At 39.1% G+C, this 21,459-nt stretch overlaps 2 protein-coding genes across 3 annotated transcripts in view; one reads left to right on the top strand and one right to left on the bottom strand.

The window, feature by feature from the left end:
- Positions 1 to 1,107: 1,107 nt before the first annotated feature.
- On the top strand, positions 1,108 to 14,167 carry LOC144630158 (ESF1 homolog). The gene is made up of 17 exons (XM_078488451.1): positions 1,108 to 1,336; positions 1,617 to 1,698; positions 1,980 to 2,069; positions 2,267 to 2,342; positions 3,015 to 3,288; positions 3,795 to 3,915; positions 4,929 to 4,978; positions 5,785 to 5,901; positions 6,259 to 6,346; positions 8,280 to 8,439; positions 8,970 to 9,204; positions 10,119 to 10,339; positions 11,356 to 11,545; positions 12,134 to 12,357; positions 13,081 to 13,172; positions 13,570 to 13,597; positions 14,061 to 14,167. Exons 1-17 carry the CDS (start codon positions 1,286 to 1,288, stop codon positions 14,143 to 14,145), a joined length of 2,184 nt encoding a protein of 727 aa, XP_078344577.1. The 5' UTR covers positions 1,108 to 1,285; the 3' UTR covers positions 14,146 to 14,167.
- Positions 14,168 to 19,160: 4,993 nt separating this feature from the next.
- The window catches only part of LOC144630002 (uncharacterized), a 47,368-nt gene continuing 45,069 nt past the window's right edge, over positions 19,161 to 21,459 (bottom strand). For both annotated transcript variants that reach the window (XM_078488266.1, XM_078488267.1), the window contains 2 exons: positions 20,191 to 20,363; positions 19,161 to 19,777 (listed from right to left, as the gene is read on the bottom strand). In XM_078488266.1, coding sequence (XP_078344392.1) covers positions 19,292 to 19,777; positions 20,191 to 20,363 — 659 coding nt within the window. In that variant the 3' untranslated portion in view covers positions 19,161 to 19,291. The remainder of the gene's footprint in view (positions 19,778 to 20,190; positions 20,364 to 21,459) is intronic.

Below are 21,459 nucleotides of genomic sequence, written 5' to 3'. Positions count from 1 at the left end.
TGGGAATTTGAAACCCTTACCCTATACCAGACCATGCTTAGCTGATTGTGCAACCCTAGACTAGACTAGACACCCAAAATCTATCCTATTGCAGACTTTTTTTTTTTTTTTTTTTTAGAACTGTATTGCTATCAGTGTTTTATGAAGGGCTACCCCCCAACATTACATTCGTCAGTACCCATTTATACATTTGGGTGAAGAGATAAATTGTCTTGCTCTAAAAACACATTGCAACAACCCCAGCCAGGACTCAGAGGCCGGTATGCTAACTATTAGGCCACCATTCCTCCTACCCCCTGAAGTCATCCTGCGATATTGTGTCGTTCCAGAAATTATCCACCCCCCCCCCCCCCAAGAAAGGGATTTGCCCTATGACCCCCCTCCCCTCTGGAAATTCCAATTTAGCTTCATACATTGCTTTAAAGTTTTGGGTCTTTGTGAGCCCCCCCTCCCTGGAATTTCCAATCCCTTCTGTGGGGGGGTGTATGGATATTTTCTGGAACCACACATTATTATCACAAAACATACTTGCAATAAGCCATGCCTGCCAACCCCCAGGATACAAAAATCTGTAGACGTCTAGAATATATGTAGTGTTTTAGCTCCATGTTTTTTGATACTTATTTTATTCTTCAGACTGCTTCTATCAGCAAAACTCCAAGCCCCTACCCCTCCTTCCTCAAAAATATGTACTACCCCAGTACCCCTGCCTTCATGAGAATCTGTGAGACACATATTTCTGGTATATGATATTTATGTTTGTGAATATGATATTTATTATTTTTATCTTTACTCTCCATCCATCCTTGGAGACCCTGAGGGCACGTTTAAAGAAGCCCCACTGACAGGGTGGGGCATGTGATGTGGGAGAATGAGGAAAACAGAAATTTTAAAAAAGTGCAAAGAAGAAAAATGTCTCATCACCGCGTTACTTGAAAAAAAAAAAAAAAAAAAAAAACGGGCAGTTTTTTTTCTTTTTCTTTTCTTTTCTTTTTAAGGCATTTGGCTCGGAGCAAGAACAAACCCCTCTAGGGTGGGGTGATACAACGTTGTACCATCTTGCGTAATATGAGCGGTTACCAATGCAAAAGTTGATGCCTGGATGTTTTTGCCCTCTGTCGAGTTTTATTTTGTTGACGATATTTTCGAGAGAAGAGTCATTATTACCGTGGTTAAAGGCCCTAAAAGTCACTTCAAGGAAGAAAGTTTTGTTTTGTTGAGTTAAAACTAGCGAAATAAGTTTGTAAAGCCTTATCTGCTTGAAGATCGTCGCCGAAAAGAAAAGATGGAAGCTGACCACAGATTTGCACGTGTCGCTCAAGATCCGCGATTCAAGGCAAGTTTTGAAATCAGCTGTTTTATTTGGGTTACTTTATTTATCGTCTGTTCTATCTATTTGCTATAAAACTCTTACTTACATGTTTCTTCCATACTCGTAAAGAGTACGTCTCCCCATCCAAATGCAAAGTTTGAAAGTGATACGATGTCAACGGTTGTTTGTGTTTATACACAATGTACAGTCGTCCGCTTCAATGTCTACATAAAAACTCGCCTTGCCGTGAGAAATAGTAGAGTCCGATCGATTTAACATGTTTATAATCTTGTGCTATCTTCAGAAAATCTCGCGAAAGGAGCGGAAACTCAAGATCGATGGACGGTTTCAGAAAATGTTTACAGACAAGAACTTCACAACAAAATGTAAGTTTTCGTGTGTAGCTAGTAGTGACATAATTAGTGCTAAATGGTATGATACTGTGATTTTGTCTATTTATAATTATTTTGTTGATTAAAATTAACAGGAAACTTGACTGACTGATTGACTGACTGACTGACTGACTGACTGACTGACTGACTGATAAATCTTTAGATCAATCATAGTTAAATGGATCAATCGATTAGTCAATTGATTGATCGATCGATCGATCGATTGATTGATTGATTGATACCATACCACAGTTAACATTCACTCTGTTCTGCAGATTTTGTGGACAAAAGAGGCTCAAAAGTCAAAAAGACATCAACAGAAGACCTCCACAAATTTTATGAAATGTCAGATGAATCTGACAAAGGTATGACAAAACCACCTAGTGAAATTAGTCATTGTCCCTAATTGCACACGGCATTATTTAGGATAAGCTGTGAATTTATTGTACATGGAGTTTGTGAACCTTGATGCTGCCTATGTGTACAATGTATTTATGTATTTTAGATTGAGTGATTCCATTAGTGTGAAATTTATGTTTTCTTTTGTTTTACTTTTGTATAGAAGAGGATGGAAAAGAACTGCAATTGGAAAAGAAAAGGGAAAAAGATTCAATAGGGGGAAATGTCAATGCCAAGAGGTACAATTTAACAATATATAAATTATGAGACTTCATCCTAATAACATCAATAGAGATAGCAAAATCAAAATTCCTGAAGCTTAGATACCTACAATCAAAAACCACAACAGCCAATCATTGACAATACAGACCTATGAGTGGATAACATCCAACAGTCGGAATAATGTGTCGGAATGACCTAATCCATTCAAATGGGAGCATGTTCTTTCTGAACAAATGACCCAACTTGCCATTTTGAATGGATGGAATTTTTTTCTGAACAGATGAAAAGTGGCTATTGAACGGGTTCTGTTGGAAAACAGGAACCCATTAAATTTTTTAACATTTTCATGTGAGAGGTCAGATATACCATAGAAAGTACTATGGATATACCTACTACAGTAGTGGATCCAGACCTTCAGATGAGTTGGGGATCTAATCATTCAGGCCCAGGAATAAGGAGTGGCCCATTCTCGAAAATAATTTTTCTCAGCCCTTCAGGCCTCTATTTGGCCAAAAATAAGGTGGGGCCCGGCTTCTCTCCTAGATCCGCCACTGTACTATATCAAAAGTCTTTTAATTGTTTCTGATAAAACACTTTTTTATGATCGTAGGACCTACGTACAGTTGTCACTTCTATACAAAATTATGTATCTTCAATCTTCAAAAAATTACTTCTAAATTGCCTTTTAGAAAAGCAAAGAAGGAAGGAAAAGTTATCAAAAAGGACAGCAAAAAAGTTAAAAGGAAAGAGAATCTTCAGAAACATGAAAGTACAAGTAGTGATGAAGAAGGTGCTGAGGAAAATATTTCAAATATAAAACAAACTAAACAAACCAAAGGGAGGCAGCAAGATGACATTGAAATGAGTTCTGAAGAAGAAGTGGACATCAGTAGAGGAGAGGGAGACATACAGTCATCATCTGATGAGGAGGATGAAGAAAATATCAGAATTGAAATAACACAGGTTTGAACTTTACTACATTGCACAGTATAACATAGCTTTTTGCATATCTAACATCTATTTTATCCCCTTACCCTCCTACTTCAAGGGGGGTGTTAATGCCAATAAATAGTAATTAGTGTGCTGGACTGAGCAGGCCAGGTTTGTGCCTAGTGGGTAGTCTGTTCTTGGGATAAACAGTCACTTAACTCTCAGTGCCTTTCTCCAACCAACATTACCAGGGTCTCCAGGGATGTAGCTAAGAAAATGCTTAGCCGGCACACCAACCAGCCCAGCTGGCCGGCAGCCGGCCCTTAGGGACAGCCTTAGGTCTCTCTCCTTGACAACAAGGAAGAGAAGCCCTGGGAACAAGGTTGTGCCTCTCTCCACCCAGGGGTATAAATGGGTACCTGTAAATTTAATGCTGCGGGTAACCCTGCAATGGACTAGCATCCCATTATATTCGGGGGGGGGGGGGAGAACTAAAGAACTAATTAAAATTTTTATTTCTATCTTTCTCTCTGTTATAGGAAGACATTGAACACCCTTGGGGTGAAATGGATACTTCTACAAAGACAACGGAAACTGCCACCAGACGTCTTGCCATCTGTAACCTTGATTGGGACAGAGTAACAGCAACTGATCTGTATGGTAGGCCATATTGGAATTATTATTTATTGTTCCACTGTAGGCTGCTATCCATAGCACTGTTCAAAACAAGCTGGTCCAGAAAAATGCAACCTTAAATCACGCAAACTAGGAAACTCCAAATTTAAAACATTGAAAACAAAGTTCAATGCAAAAAAAACAAAACAAACCTTGACGCAAACTAGTAAACTCCAAATTTAAAACATTTATTTAAAAACAAAGTTCTCAAAAAGTGCTTTCATTTGTTCTTATATCTCTTTTTGATATACATGTAAGAACAAAAGCACTTTTTGAAAACTTTGTTTACAGTGACTACAATCCAAAGTGCTACACAGCAACTAATATTTAATATTTATTTAATATTTAATTTAATATTTATTTAATATTTAATTTATAGCATGTTTGGTGGTTTATTTCTTATTGAGCTGTGCTGTATGTGAGATTAGATGGTATTTTATACACGAATTAAGGCTCTGTCCACTTTAACCCTGTTAAATTTGAAAACGAGAAATTTGAAAATGCCAAATAAAGTGTTTTCTGAACACATTCACCCGGGTAAATTTGAAAACGATACGCTTCTTTGCAGGTAGAGTTACAACGCATGCACAAGACTATTGTTAAGCTTATTAAACATTTTGTTTTGACAGAGAATTCATGACTATTTGACGTCAGCGTTTTCAAAAAGTTGCTGTTTTGCTGTCCACACTAAAACACCTGTAGCTGGCATTTTCAAATCATTTTTCCCACTTTGGATCTAGGGTTCTTAAAAAGTACAGTTTTCGGTGACTGAAAACACAGTTTTAGTGTGGACGGTTGGCCTATCCGGGTAAAAAAAAGATGCGTTTTTCAAATTTACCCTGGTCAGTGTGGACAGGGCCTAAGACCTTAAAACTCTAGATATTACTGATTCTGTCCTAAGATGCTGTGATCAAATTATTATGTTATACCATTTTCTGTATTACTTGAAGCATCTTGTCCACTTTTAATCACATTTTTCATTTGTTTTCTTGTTTCAGTGTTGTTTAACTCCTTCAAGCCCAGAGATGGTATTATTGAATCAGTAAAGGTAATAATGAATAGTTATACATGTAGAAATATTGCTAGGGATGGTTAACACTACAGCTCAGGCAGCCACTGCTCAGATCATGCATGAAAATCAGTTGTTGTTTTTTTCAGTACATCCAATACTTAACAGTCAATTTTATTGCCAATATTTAGGCTTTTTTATTTGCTAACACTACTGATTGAAAATCAGTTTTCTGTTTGGGATGTTTAGTATAGGTATAATCATACGGTTTCGAGTTCAATTTGGAATTAATTTGCACAAGTGAGTTTTTCAAAAAGCTGAAATTGCACGAGCCACTTCTGCGAGTGCATTTTCAGCTTTTTGAAAAACTCACAAGTGGAAATTAATTTCAAATTGAACGAGAAAAACCATATGATTACTTATTAATGATATAAACATGAAAAAATTTGAGCCCACGATACAATGGCAAAAAGTAACTTGGTCAGTGGTCAGCTTGAAAAAAACACACATGACCTCAATAAGGTGTACACCTCAGCCTGCGATATGGTCATGTGATACTGGTCAGCAGATACCTTGTTTTGACAGCTGTTAATTGACCATGTTAATGTTAGAAAATTTCCTGTTGTCTTTCAGCTGATCATAATTCAGAATACTTTAATTTGCACTAGTTTTACACTTTTTGCACTGGTGTTACAACTGACCAGCACTACTCTTAGCCAATCAGAATCAAGTAATTTTTTCATGTATATTATTATGGAGAAAACACTCACTGGCGGCTTGGTTTTCAATGCAGTAACATGTACTAGATTACAATTTTTAAACTACAACATTGGCATGTTTTGTAGATTTATCCTTCACAGTATGGTTTGGAACAAATGGGTAAAGAGGAAAGCCGTGGGCCTGTTAACCTGAAAGATGACGACAGTGAAAAGGAGGAAATGGACGACAATACAAATATGGAGGTGAGATGTGAAGCTTGAATGATTAAAGAAACAAGAAATCATGATTGATCCCCTGGGGAACGAGGGTTCTAAACTTGAAGATGTGTGTCAATTCCTCGTGCTGACGGATTTCCTTGACAATGTTAACCAGGCCAGATTTTATTACAGTGACCTGCATATATCTTCGACTGAATGCCCTGGGCAATTAAACTGTTGCTCCACATGTTTCAGTTTACCCTGCGGGCCAAGGCTACATGTAATTAATATTCTAATTAAGGGCATGGATCAGAGTTTGATAATAATAACATTAGACAACAATGAACCACTTAGCTCTCCTGTTGTGGATTTCTCAATATGAAGATCTGCTTCTTCTCTTAGGGTTCAGAATTTTCTATGGAGAAACTGCGGCAATACCAACTAAACAGACTGAAGTATTACTATGCAGTAATGGAGTGTAATTCAGCAGGTACATAAAGGATTTGGTTCCGTAGGGGGGGGGGGACTTGACCTATGTTTAGCTATAGGGGTGCCGCTGGGGGGTTTGAAACCCTGACCCTGTTTAGGACAATAAAGACTTACCTACCCTGTGTAGGACAACACCGCCTTATTTTAAGACTCTATTTAGGACAAAGGACGACATCAACAATTATTTATGCTTTATTTTGATTGCGTCCAGTATGCAATGTTTGACGCATTGGAATGCGAACACCAATCCCAGTAAATAAAAATAATATGCTTTTCATTGAAGTGAAAGCAAAAACAATGAAAATACTCGACGACAGTCTTGAAGCCATACCCTGTCTAGGACTGAGGTTCAGGCCCAGTTTAGGACAGAGAGGCTTGAAATTATATACCCTGTTTAGGGCCAGAGAGGCCCTGCCAGGGTAAATTCCAACAAGCGACATGGCCCAAAAAGTAGCGACAGCAAATAAAATAAAATCGCGACAAACAACAACCCTTTTGGAAAAACTTAAAATTTCGACAAGGACAAGCAATTTTCCTTCAATTTTACTACCGTCAGCGATGCAAAGTTTGGTAAAACAGCGACACGTTGCATTTTTAAATTTAGACAAGGGACACGGGAAACCCCCTGGAAGGGCCTCGCCAGAGGAGTCAAAAACCATACCCTATCCAGCAGCACATCCCTGTATACTGCCATATAGGGGAGTGCCCCCCCCCCCGGGATTTGATATCTGATGTGGATAACATCAGTTTATTATATAAACTGCAGTGTTTTAGCGAGTGGTAGCAAATCGATAAAAATGGTATCACACATGTGTGGATAAAAATGAAATCCACACATGTGTGATATCATGTTTGACCAGTCAGCTCGAAGAGTTTCCATGTTGCAATGCTCAATGAGTCAAAGTTTATCGATATCAAGTCGAAACATCTTCGGATCTTCCTCTGCAATCTTCAGTAATCTTTGAAAATCTTCGGAAATTTTCGAAAATGTTCGGAAACATTCGTATGACCTTCGGGCAACATTAATACATGGTTGCTTTGAGATATGAAATTTATCTTCTTGTGTTCAAATCGATATCTCACTCGTTCGCTGCGCTCACTCGTGACATATCGATTTGAACACTCAAAGATAAATTTCATTTCTCCATGCAATCATGTATTAATTATCCTCTATGTCTACAGCTATTTATAAATTACCCTCCTCTCCTCCCCTCTTCCCATTAGTTACAATTTAACTCCCATGTATAAATTGAAGAACAGGGGCATACATGTACATCCATTCCAAAAACATTCTATATGGTTAACTTATAGAGACTAGAAATTGAACTTGATTATGTGTAATAAGTTAGAGTGTAAGGGCACATTTTTTAAGCCTCACAGGTGAGTAGATTTTCAGCTGCTGACATACTGCCTGTCAGTTTTCTCCCCTGATGTACATGTACTTCTCAGATTTTGATTGTTCAATAAATACTAAATCAATCAAAAGCTTATAAAACAAATTTGAAAACTTAACGAAGCATGTACACACTATTAAAAGGCATTGGCAACTAGCTCTAAACCCCAGGGGGGGGGTACTCCGGCTTGTAAATGACGGGGATGATCGAAGGATTTTTTTGGGTTTGAAATTTTCGATTCCGGGATTTTTTTGGGTTGGAAAATTTGGCAAGTATTTTTTTGGGTAACTTGATTTAAATAAGGGATTTTTTATGATTTTCTTTGTGATATATTTTTGCCCCTCCTGGAAACTTAGGAGTAATTTGAAAAGGGATTTTTTGGGGGGTTATTTTTGGTCCAGGGATTTTTTTTGGTAATGTCGGAACTTAGGGATTTTTTGGGGTCCTGAGTTTTGCCTCCATTTGATCATCCCCGTCATTTACAAGCCGAAGTACCCCCCTGGGCTCTAAACCCGGTGTTTTTAATTCTTTTTGGTTTAGCAACGGCAGAGGTATTGTATGAAGAATGTGATGGAACAGAGTTTGAGCTTAGTGGAAATGTATTGGACTTGAGATACATTCCTGATGACATGGAGTTTGAACAGGAAGCCCATTCAGTAGCCACAGAGCTACCAGCATCAGGCTTGTATAAAGCTCCAGAGTAAGTACTAACAGTAGAACGCTTGTGGCCACAGTATTCCACCCCCTTTTTTTTGGGGGGCCTTTTTTTTTCCTCCCCCCACAAAAAAAAAACCTGATCACAGGTTATATTCCACCATAATGCAGCCACCCGTTATTACTGACATTTTTTGCCATTATTTCTTTTCTAAATATACATGTACGTGTGCGAATCCCTTACTACAGCTACCACATGTCATGATGCCGAATAACCATTTTCCTCATAATTTAGCCTTGTAATTAAAGGAGAAACTCTTGTTGATTCTCATGAAAGTTTGATCAGGTTCAGTTAAGTACAGTCAACTTTCACTATAGCGGACAAGCTTGGGGCGTTTGTTTAGTGTCTGTTATAGCGAGAGTCCGTTATAGCGAAGAGTCTGTTATAAGGGAGTCATTTCCAGTCAAACCTCTTTTGCCGGGGATCTGGATTTTGTCTGTAATAGCGAGTGTCCGCAATAGCGAGGTGTCCGCAAGGCGACAGTTGACTGTATTGTGCAATTCATCTTTCTTCAGATTCTCTACAACAGCCCTTCATCAAACAAATGTCAAACTGACATGGGACGAAACAGACCCAGGACGGCAAAGAACCACCATGAGAAAATTTAACAAAGATGATTTACTTGAGATGGACTTCAATGCTTATCTTGCTTCCTCATCTGATGAGGATGAATCACAGCAACAAGGAGAAAATAAGAATGGCGACCATGAATTGTCTGAAGATGAGGACAAGAAAATTGATAAGTATAAGGTCAGTCAAACATATTTACAACGCGTTCCAGCATCTTAAAATGTTCTCAGCACTGCCAAATATTTTTATCATGAAGAAGCTGATTTAAAGGGGCTATATCACACAATTTTAGGCAATTTCGGCACTGACCATCTGGTCATACAATTAACTGAAATATCACAATAACGGCTTAAAACTGCAGAATAAGTCAAAAGAAACACAGAAAGTCCAAAAAGAGGCATGGATGGGCAAAATTCGAGAAGATTAACAAGGATTGCGTTCGGGTAAACTTGAAAAACGACGGGCCGACTTTTTTCAAGTTTATCTCAATTTGTATGAAATTGTCATTTACAATGCTCGAATGTCATCCTTGTTTGTTATGTGGCCGTGATTTTGCCAATAAATCACTTTTGCTCTGCCAATTTGAAGTTTACAGCTCTCAATTAACGAAAATAGAGTTACCCTAATTACCGTGACATAGCCCATTTAAGAGAGAAAACTACAAACGAAGTTAACACAATGGCTACCAGCCTTATGTGTGTTTAGATTGTTTCCTCAGCTTGTGCACTTGACGCCTGATATGACGTGACATTGCAACATAAGCGATGAGAGATTTTTTTTTTTATTCAGGAGACTCAAACAGGGAGAAGGGATGGCGCAGTGGTGAGAGCGCTCGCCTCCCACCAATGTGGCCTGGGTTCGATTCCGGCCCAGTGCCATACGTGGGTTGAGTTTGTTGTTGGTTCTCGTCCTTGCTCCGAGGGTTTTTCTCCGAGTTCTCCGGTTTTCCTCCCTCCACAAAAACTCAACACTCCAAATTCCAATTTGACCTTGGATGCACGTACACGTTTTAACGAGCTCCTGAGCTCCTCCGTGTCGCGTGGGTAAATAAATTACATTTACATTTTTTTTTGTTCTTATTACCATGGAAACAGGAACTTTTGAAGGAGATTGAAGACAAAGAGCGCAAGTCAGACAGAGATCAAGAATTAGAGATCACCTGGGAACCAGGCCTGCGAGAAACCACAGAAGATCTGGTAACTAGTAAAATGAAAGAGAAAGAGAAGAAGCAGATGACTCCATGGGAATCTTATCTACAGAATAAAAAGGAAAAGAGGAAAGAGAAACGAAAGGAAAAAGAGGCCTCAAAGAACGAGTACGTTGAGATTTACTGCTGTTGCAGCTTTAAGATCATTCTTGTCCCCAGAGCCGCTTGTCCCTCTTAGCTGGCAGAGCCTGGGGCACAAGGAACAAGTGGCTCTAGCAACATATGATTTGATTGGCTGTATTTTAACAAAAGGAACGGCCAATTAAATGAAATGGTTTAAAATCCCTTTGTTATACGAGGGTTAAGACGGTTGATTTGATAAGATAGATTTGAAACTTCCTTTGTTCAAATCTGGCCAAACAAATCGTGTGTCCTCAGATCTGCTTGTTCCTTGTTCCCCAAGCTCAGCTGGCTAAGAGGGGCAAGTGGCTCTTGGGACGAAAATACTATAAGAGCAGTTACAATGGGCGAAAACCTTTTTTTCTTTCAACGAAAAAGCTTTTGATTCCCATCAAATTTAGGGGTCAAAGATCTGATATTTCTGCCTTGCTCATTCCAGGTGTAAACAGTTTTCACCGAAAGTGTCTTTGAGAGCCTTGTCTTTGATGTGTGTTAATTGTACCACAGGTAACCACACCAAAAGAGTTTAAGACACCCGTAATTAACTGTTACAGTACCTCTCTCTACCCAGGAGTATAGATGAGTGCTGGTGAATTGTTGCGAAAACCTGACATTACATGCTGAGGGGTAACCCTGCGATGGACTAGCATCCCATCCACGAGGGGGGGGGGGAGAAACAATACTCCTAGTCGCTTCACACTTCGTCCTTCATGCAACAAAGGCTCGTGTGTATACCGAGAAAATACAAGTGACTTGTGGTAGTGTACCACGAGAGAGAAGTGTTGTGTAACTATTTTATACCATGCCATAGAAAATAGGCTTACCAAATTTCATCAAGAATAAAATTGCAGCGCACAATGGTAAAGTTGGTTTGAATACCGTCGAATATACAACGGCTTTCCTGTATTCTGATTGGCTGTATTTTTCTATTTTCTACTTGTACTGGTTGCATTGTAATTTTCCATGACGTTTTTACCCGAATCAAGTTTTTATTTCTCTTTTAGTTCAACAGCCAGAGATCCTGATGAAAGTGATGAGATTCCTTCGGATGTTGATTTATCAGATCCTTTCTTCAGCCAAGAACTTGACGCTGGAATAAGTGATAACAGTAAAACTAACAAGGCATCCACTGGGAAAACAAAGAAGAAACGAAAACAAACAGTACAGGAAACTGAAGAGGACAGAAAGGCAAAGGTAAGACAACGCAATCAAATTCAGTAAACATAAGCGTGCACCATAATTGGAAATACAAAAAAACACTGAAATATGGTACTGTTAGTGCTGAAAATCATTGTGACGAACGGGGATTTGAAGTTGATTGATAAAAACGAAGATACAATGTTTGTTTATAGGAAATTCTTTGGGTTGTCCGCTTACGGGAGCTTAAAAACAAAGAAAACGTCTAAGTCGTAATCTCTGAAAGTGTCCGCTGCCGCTTACGGGAATGTCCGCTTACAAGAATGTAAAAATACAGAATTTGTATGGGAGTTAAAACGGGGTTTCAAACAAGGCGGCCGTAAGTAGAGCTGTCCGCTTACGATAGTGTCCGTTAAGAGAACTTCGACTGTATTGTATTTAATGTTAGCTGGGAACGCTCCCGTAAGCGGCCATCTATCCCCTACACCTCTAATGGCCGCTTACGAGAACCATTCTCGTAAGCGGCCAGCTCCAGTTACGGACAATTTTTTTGCGTCCCGAGGGTGTCCGCTTACGAGAGCTTCGACTGTAGAATGTTTTCTTGGTTCTAATTTTTCATAGTTAATACTTTTTTTACAATTTTAGGAGGAGCTTGAATTACTTTTAATGGATGAGAAAGATGATCGGCGGCATTTCAGTCTGAAAGGAATAATGGAAAATGAGAAGAAAAGCAAAAAGAAGCGAAAGAGAAAAGCAAAGGACGAAGAAATTGTGGATGATAACTTTAACGTGGACTTGGAGGATTCGCGATTTGACGCGCTGTTTACCTCACATCACTTTGCTGTAGATCCCTCAGATCCGCAATATAGGTATGATGACTATACTAAATCTCGTAACGATGCTCAGTTTATCTTAGCTTTGTGGTTAGGAGAAAGTCTATAGTGTATCACTTTAAGGTTAGGAGGCTTGCTTGCTGAAGGATTAGAGTCGAGATTTCTCCCAGCAAGACATTATTTTAAATGGCCATAGCATGCATTCTGGTGGTGGGCCCACCTTGTGTAGGGGTGGGGAGGGGGACATTGCTGCACCTATCAGAGTGCGGGGGGGCCCCATTTTGTGTAGGGGTCAGGGGTGGGGGACGTTGTCGATTGAGCATTGAGCAGATCCACCTTGTGTAGGGATGCTGGGGTCGAGCAACACATCACCTATCTGATAAGCTTGATGAACAAAACCTATTGGCCTGAATATTTAAGAAGCTTTTAATAGTCTGTGTGTATTAAGCTTTCATTGCTAGTAGGATGGCACAGATCGCTAGAGGTTTGAGTTTTACTCTTGGCTACAAAGCCAAGTGAAATGGTGGGCCCTGTTTGAGTTCAATACTTTTGATGATTTATCTTGTTTTGTGTTTAATATCGTTTTGTGTAGGTTATATGACAAACTTTAATTACAGTAATAAACAGGCAAAATCAATCAGAAAGCTTTACTAACCTGGTCATCTATCGCTTTGCGGGAACACAAAGGGAACAAAAGTCTTGAAACGTCCAAAAACAATTAATACATGTTTAAGACTAACAGTGATCATTTGTCAACAGGAAAACTAAGGCCATGGAGACGATTATAGAGGAAAGACAAAAGAGAAGAGAAAAATCAGAAGATAAAAATACCCAGAAGAGACACGAAAAAGGTGAGGCATAAAATTTGTGATTAAGATCTTTATTGAATAAAGAAGACGTGTGTGTTTGTAACACTTGTTAGATATTTCACGAAATTTTACTTCAAAGCATTGTATAATTAATAATCGTATTGGCAAAAGATTATGTATTAGCATTCAAGGGTGTAGAAAGTTTCCTGTTACCCCGACATCCCAGCCTATAATTTAAATTCCTTTTGTTTAGCTTTATTTACAGTGATCCTGGAATTTTACAGTGAATTTTACAGTGATCAGTGCAATTTTGAACAGGTCCCTTGCCCCTAGGCAGAAGCCTTGAAACAAAGGACCTAGAATTTAGCCTTGGTTATAAGGGAGGTACAACTGGTTGTAAATCAATAATAAATTGTTTGAATGTTTTCTTTTATTACAGGAGATCAGTGCCAAAAACGAGATCCTAGGTAAGTTGACAACTAGTCGAGATCAAAATGTCAGATAATCTTACTGATTCCTATAGGCAAGTCTTGATAGAGCAGTTTTCAATTGAGTGTCGTAAAACCAAAACCAATGTAATTACTTCGGCCAATCACAAAGGACACAGACAATCCAGTGAACCAATCAAAACTCGAAGCAAATACATGTAGCCAGCGCAAAGCGCGGGAAAACGTGCGCGAGCGAGTCACGATTGGTTTTGGTTTTAGTTCTGATTGGCTGAGAAAGTGGCGCGAGATTTTAAAGCCAATCACAGAGCGTAGTAATTCAAAACCAAAGCAAACGCAATTTACTTTCGACACTCAAGTGAAAACCGCTCTAAGACAATACCCCCTAGTTGATGATTTTCTTTATTCTCAACACCTGTCAGAGGTAGTTAAATCTCTTATCTTGTCACTCCGCTTACTCAGTGGTTGTGTTTTGTTTTCCTAGCTTGTCGTTGCTGGTAAAGTCTGTCAAGTCGAAAACAGGACAATTTCATGAGCAGAAGAAGAAAAAGAAAATAAAGCATACATGATACACCGTCGTCGCTTATTGATTCAACATGCGCGAAACCTGGGACCGAAATATTTCATCTCCGAGACGTTGCAAAGAAACATGACGTCATTCAAGGAGGCAAAGTCACGTGACAACTATCGGGCTCTGGTTGTATATAGCCTATTGGACAATAGGATTCCGCGACATTTGGCAGACTTTTACGTGCCTGTAGCCGGGGTGACTAAAACCCACCACGAAAATAAAACAAGAATAATTCACTGAATAAACAAACATCTCCAATCGCCATGCAATATTTGCCTTGCGAGATTAAAAAGCTTCTTTTAAATAAAGTTAACAACAACACTGTTTCTTGTTGTATTTTCCTTTTAAAATTTTTGTTCCTTTGTGTGCGTGTCAAAGTCACACCTCTTTTAGATCACCTAATAGAGGAGTGACACTCGATGTATTCATTCATTGATTCATTCATTTATTCAGTCAGTCAATCAGACAAACAGTCACGTGTTTTAGTGCTGATTGATTGATTGACTGATTGATTGATTGATTGATTGATTGATTGATGGATTGATTCACGTGTTATTTTGAAACTTGTCCACAATAGGCTCATGCTTGGCTCATTGCTTGGAAAGTTCCCGTTCTTCAAGAAGATATTAACAAATTGTCTGATAAGGTGTGACTTTGACACTTGCACACAATAGACAGGAAGTGACACCCAAGCCACACTTTTTACATCAGCTAATATTTGCATTTAATTAAAACAATAGGGTCCACCTACAAATCTGGCAAGTTTGGTCCTTACTCCGTGGCTCATTAACCAACTTCTATTGTTTCAATATTCATGCTTGAATAATTCTTACAAAAGGGGGATTTGCCTGGCAATTGTGTGCGTGATAGAAAGGGTGTGATCACGTGATTATTGTGTAAAAGTGTCAAGTTCACACCTATTTTAGATCGGCTAATATTTGCATCTTTGTAGTTTTAGTATGAGAACAATGGAGGTCCACCTCGAAAATGGTCAGTATTTCAGGTAGAGCCTATTGTTTTAAAATTGAAATTTTTAAATGCCGATATTAGCCGATCTAAAATAGGTGTGACTTTGACACTTGCACACAATAGACACATGGTCACGCCCTTTCTAGCGCACAAATGATTAGTTGGGAAATCCCCTTTTTAGCGGAAATATAAAGCCATGAATATTTAAACAGAGGATAAGATAATGGGCTACTCAGTAGCGACCTAAACTGAGCATTTAAGAGGTGAATCTCTGTCGTTTTAATGCGATGCGTATATTAGCCGATCTAAATAAGGTGTGACTTTGACACTTACACACAATAAACAGGAAGTCACACCCATGGTTGTGCGCAAGTGTCAAAGCCACTCCATTTTTAGATCGGCTTATATTCGCATTTCATTCAAACAATAGGGTCCACCTACAAAGTTGGCCAGTGTGTCCTTACTCCGTGGCTCATTAACCAACTTCTATTGTTTCAATATTCATTCCTGAATAAATCTTACATAAGGGGGATTTGCCGGACAATTGTGTGCGCGATAGAAAGGATGTTATCACGTATTTATTGTGTGCAAGTGTCAAGATCACACCTATTTTAGATCGGCTAATATTTGCATCTTTGTAGTTTTAGTATGAGAACAATAGAGGTCCACCTCGAAATTGGTCAGTGTTTTTCAGGTAGAGCCTATTGTTTTATTATTGAAATATTTTATTGCCGATATTAGCCGATGTAAAATAGGTGTGACTTTGACACTTGCACACAATAGACACATGGTCACGCCCTTTCTAGCGCCCAAACATATAAGTTGAGAAATCCCCTTCTTGGCGGAAATATAAAACTATGAATATTTAAACAATAGTGATTGAATAATGAGCTGGTCAGTAGCTACCTAAACTGACCATTTAAGAGGTAGATCTGTATTGCTTTTATTCGATGCGATATTTGCCGATTAAAAAAAGGTGTGACTTTGACACTTATACATAATAGACATGAAACCACACCCATCGTTGTGCGCAAGTGCCAAAGTCACACTCCTTAAGATCGGCTAATATTCGCACTTCATTAAAACAATAGGGTCCACCTACAAAACTGGGCAGCTTGGTCTTTACTCCATAGCTCATTAACCAACTTCTATTGTTTCAATATTCATGCTTGAATGACTCGTTCAAAAAGGGGATTTGCCGGACTATTGTGTGCGCGATCGAAAGGGTGTGATCACGTGATTATTGTATAAAAGTGTCAAGTTCACACCTATTTAAGATCGGCTAATCTTTGCATGTTTTTAGTTTTAGTGTGAGAACAATAGAGGTCCACCTCAAAAAATGATCAGTTTTTACAGGTAGAGCCTATTGTTTTTTTATTGAAATATCCTATTGCCGATATTAGCCGATGTTGTGCGCAAATGTGAAAGTCACACCTCTTTTAGATCGGCTAATATTTGCATTTCATTAAAACAATAGGGTCCATCCATAAAACTGGCTAGCTTGGTCCTTACTCCGTGGCTCATTTACTAACTTCTATTGTTTCAATATTTATGCCTGAATAACTCGTACAAAAGGGGGATTTGCTGGACAATTTTGTACGTGATAGAAAGGGTGTGATCACGTGATTATTGAATTAAAGTGTCAAGTTCACACCTATTTTGGATCGCCTAATATTTGCATGTTTTTAGTTTTAGTGTGAGAACAATAGAGGTCCACCTCAAGAAATGATCAGTTTCTACAGGTAGAGCCTATTGTTTTTGGTATTGAAATATTCTATTGCCGATATTAGCCGATCTAAAATAGGTGTGACTTTGACACTTGCACACAATAGACACATGGTCACGCCCTTTTTAGCGGACAAAGAATAAGTTGGGAAATCCCCTTCTTAGCGGAAATATAAAGCTATGAATATTTAAACAATAGGGATTGAATAATGAGCTAGTCAGTAGCGACCTAAACTGAGCATTTAAGAGGTGGATCTTTATGTTTTAATGCGATGCGTATATTTGCCGATCTAAAAATAGGTGTGACTTTGACACTTATACACAATAGACAGAAAGTCACACCCATTGTAGTGCGCAAGTGTCAAAGTCACTCCATTTTTTGATCGGCTAATATTCGCATTTCATTAAAATAATAAGGTCCAGCTACAAAACTGGCCAGCTTGGTCCATACTCCGTGGCTCATTAACCAACTTTTATTGTTTCAATATTCATTCCTCAATAATTCGTACAAAAGGGGGATTTGCCGAGCAATTGTGTGTGCGATAGAAAGGGTGTGATCACGTGATTATTGTGTGAAAGTGTCAAGTTCACACCTATTTTAGATCGGCTAATATTTGCATCTTTGTAGTTTCAGTATGAGAACAATAGAGGTCCACCTCAAAAATGGTCAGTTTTTTTCAGGTAGAGCCTATTGTTTCAATGTTGAAATATTTGAATGCCAATATTAGCCGATCTAAAGTAGGTGTGACTTTGACACTTACACACAATAGACACGTGGTCACACCCTTTCTAGCGTACGAACGATGAGTCGGGAAATTCCATTTTTGAAGAAATATAAAGCTATGAATATTTAAACAATAGGTAATGGATAATAAGCTAGTCAGTAGCGACCTCAACTGACCATTTTAGAGGTGGATCTCTATTGTTTTAATGCGATGCGGATATTTGCCATCTAAAAATGGCGTGACTTTGATACTTACACACAATAGACAGGATGTCACACCCACTAATGTGTGCAGAAGTCAACGTCACACCTCTTTTAGATCGGCCAATATTCGCATTTTATTACAATGGGGTCCTTACTTCGTTTCTCATTAACCAAATTCTGTTTGACATTAAGAAGTACTATGCGGGCGTTTTAAAAATGGCGCTTCGTGTCCTCTGGGTGTAAGTATCAAACTTACGTTACAGTGAATTATTAGAAGTGCATGTTTTGGTTTTGGCGGTTATAAGCTTTTATATTTAATGTTGTTGAGTTAGCTTCGTTTGTTTGCTAAAACTTGGTATTACAGAAACAAACTAACCGTCAGTTAGCGAATTTATTTGGAAAAGTAATTTTTAATAATAATGGATTGATGTGTGGAGAGAAAGAACTCAGAAAAAAAATTCTGAGTTCACAGATGGGACTCGAACCCACGACCTTCCGTACACTAGTCGGACGCTCTAACCACTGAGCTACTGAGAACTCTAATGGTGAGCAGTGGTCATTTGTGGGTGACACAACGACTGCATCGCGCAAATCACATTATGTCATTATGTATTTTAAACAAATATAATCATTCGCCAACGCGTGCTTTTCCTATGGAAGAGTAACGGAACCGAATAGAGTGATTTTAATCAAATACTTCTGGAAACAGATCTTTTTCAAGTGCTTTTAATAAGAAATATCCTCCAAAATATGTAATCAAAAATGCACAAACAATTAAAAAAATAAATAACCCTATGTACATTTTACTTATTAGTCTTCTTCATTAGTGGAATTTTTTCAGAGTGGGGACTGGTGAAAACTCGTTCTCAGGATCCACTCAACTTAGCTACATTTAATCTGTCAAAAATTTAGAAGAATCAGTCGGGAGAATAAGTGCTGGTTTTGGAACGTATTTCCGAATTATTTCATCCAATCAAAAACCAGCGCAACAGCACACAAACACTCCAAAAGCCGTCGCGCGAATAAATATGTCATGTTGCTTAGCAACTTCTGGAACGAAAACCGCAAGCTCAGTCACTTCTCGAAGAAGTGATGTCGCCATCAAATGGCACTTGTTCCCCCGACTGAAAACAGTAACTCTGAAGATAATATGTTATTTTACAACAGAAAAAGGCTTTTTTCTAAACAATATAACTTTTCCTAGGGCAGGCTCGTTGCAGTCACTCCCTAAACAACTTGAGTAGATTAAGATTCAATAGGACGCTTTGTATCAAGGGACGGCCTATCAAATACGGGATCTTTTGACCCCATGCCTTCACGACAATAATTAAGCAATAGACCCTGCTAACGAATGTATGTTATTGCCTGAAGATTGATATCGTTATTCTCTCACGCGACAAGTATTGCGTGACCAACTGTCGTCCGATTGAGTTTCATTCACCACACGCGCACATACTTGTCCTTTTTCTGTCACGCCAGAATTTTTTTTCAACTAACTCTAAAGTTCGAATGTAAAAGCGATCTACTGCGGAACTGACTTTCTACTAGTCCCTTTACCCGGAGTAACAGGCCTTCCACTAGGACTCCGTGCTCCCGAGGGACTCGTACCCCCTCTCTTGGCCACACCCGGAGACGCGCGGGATTTCGTCCCGGTAGTGCCTCCGGTGGTCCGCGGGGATCCTGAACCGGACGTTCTAGTTCCGGTTCCGGTTCCAGTTCGAGTTCCGGTTTTTATTGTCCCTGTACCGGAAGTTGTAGTCGAGGAACGCCGTCGACTATTCGCCTTTGATTCGTCCAACTTGACGTCTTTACCGACAATAAGATTGTTCGTTTCGACAAAATTTACCATCCACTCCGGCATCTCGCCGTTTTTTGATTTTTGTTTGGGTTTCTTGTCGTGTTTTGGCGACGTTCCTGGCCCAGGAGATAGCCTTTTACTGCTTGTTGATGAGGATGTTACTTGATCTGTGTATGTGGAGGGTGGGGTAGGTGTACCAGGGCTGAAAAACTAAAATATACACACAATAATAAATAACGCTGGTTCCTACTCAGTATCGATGAGATAACAGGGCTCGGTCACGCTATAACATACCATGTTAAGGGGATTGTCACGCTAGTGCCAAGTCACGTTTAAGCGGTTAGGTCACGCTATGGCCAGTCTTTCTTTTCTTTTCAGTGTTGCAAGTTGCAGCAAAAATGTTGCACAAAGTAGAACCGAGTTTTGCAACATTTTTTTTCAACTTGCAACACTGAAATTTGTTGCGTGACAAGTTCAGCACGCAGTAGTAATACGGGTAACTTGCAACTTGCAATGCAACAATGTTGCGCGACAAGTCAAATGAAAATGTTGCCCGTATTACTTGGCCAGTACTGTTCTTAAAAATCAAACCATTATTGTTGGGTTTTATGTGATCCAGTTACCTCAACGTTTGGTATTTTCACTCCAGGTGACCTTTCACCGCTACTTCCACTTTCAGGTCGTAATCTGCTTAAAGGACCGACCGCATTTTGACCAAACCGCGGGCTCCCAGATCTGCCCAAATAACGACCAGAGTAGGGCCTAGGATCCAGTGATATGCCACTGCTTGGTCTGCCTGTAAGAAAGCAACAAACAATAATTTCGTTCAAAAAACAACAGTGTTTCCGAGGAAAAAATCTAGTGCCGAATAGTGTCACAGAGCCCTGGCAAAACGCACAATTAGATTGGCTATCGAAGCTAGGAATTTAGTTTGGAATTGCAACTCAAAGTGAGAAGTCTGCACAATATTTGTATCGCGTTGTTTTGTTTACTCTGTGGTGCCTAAAAAGAAACCAGATTTCATTTATTATTGTATCAGAGCAACGAGTAAAATTGAAAAAAGAACAGTCGCGTTTTATCTGAATTTGAACGTTTCCCAAAAAATAGGACTACTTACACAAAGAAAACAGGATTGCAGTTATCAATCGGGCGGGGCCTGGGCCCGATTCATAATCTGCACGGAATTTTTTTTTTTTTTTGTCGGTAAATCGATCCAGACCCACGCGGCCCAGCCGGCTCTTTTGTCACGGTCACGCAAGCTTTAATATTTAATAGCGATCAGCCGATCACTCGCGTTTAACACGAACACTCTGCTCTCTGAAATGTATAATTTTGTTTCATTCCATATTTTACAAGAAAAGAGGGCTGAATATAATCACATAGCGAAAACAAAGACCGCTTGGACATGTCCAAGCTATTTAAAACTACCACTACATCAGACCCATGTCACGCGATCTCTCGCTTGTAGCTATAAATAATCATTCACCTATTTTCTGTTTGAATACTCTGCGCTCTGTTTGTGTGAAATATTTATTGTTGTGTTACTCAAGCGTTTGGCTCGGAGCGAGTACAAGTCGTACAATTTACCCGGAACGTGTTAAATATTGCAAAACGACGACTTATTTTCTGGATATCCCAATTTTTGTTTTGAGTTTACGGTATTTTGAGAATCGAAACGTTATCGAAACGTAAGTTGCAAGCTCAGCAAGAATGTGCCAAAGCACGGGATACACGTCATCGCGCCAGGGGAATTACCAAAAGCTTGTCGGAAGAGGCTAAACGGAGAAACACAATGGGATGGTCTTAGTCTACTCTTTATTTTGGCGTGATTTGGCTTTCTTTTAAATGAACTGGTTTGAGTTTATTCTATTGAACATTCGGAACAAAATAAA

Source organism: Oculina patagonica, chromosome 11 (assembly GCF_052425735.1).
Source record: "Oculina patagonica isolate OP01 chromosome 11, crgOcupat, whole genome shotgun sequence".
NCBI classification, from domain to species: Eukaryota; Metazoa; Cnidaria; class Anthozoa; order Scleractinia; family Oculinidae; genus Oculina; species Oculina patagonica.
Note: the sequence above shows the minus strand (reverse complement) of the source record. Positions and strands in the feature narration are given on the sequence as shown.

Coding starts and splice junctions, on each gene's coding strand:
- LOC144630158 (XM_078488451.1), top strand. CDS start 1,286: ATGGAAGCTGACCACAGATTTGCACGTGTCGCTCAAGATCCGCGATTC. Junction 1,337..1,616: donor CTCAAGATCCGCGATTCAAG/GCAAGTTTTGAA, acceptor TGCTATCTTCAG/AAAATCTCGCGAAAGGAGCG. Junction 13,598..14,060: donor TGCCAAAAACGAGATCCTAG/GTAAGTTGACAA, acceptor TTGTTTTCCTAG/CTTGTCGTTGCTGGTAAAGT.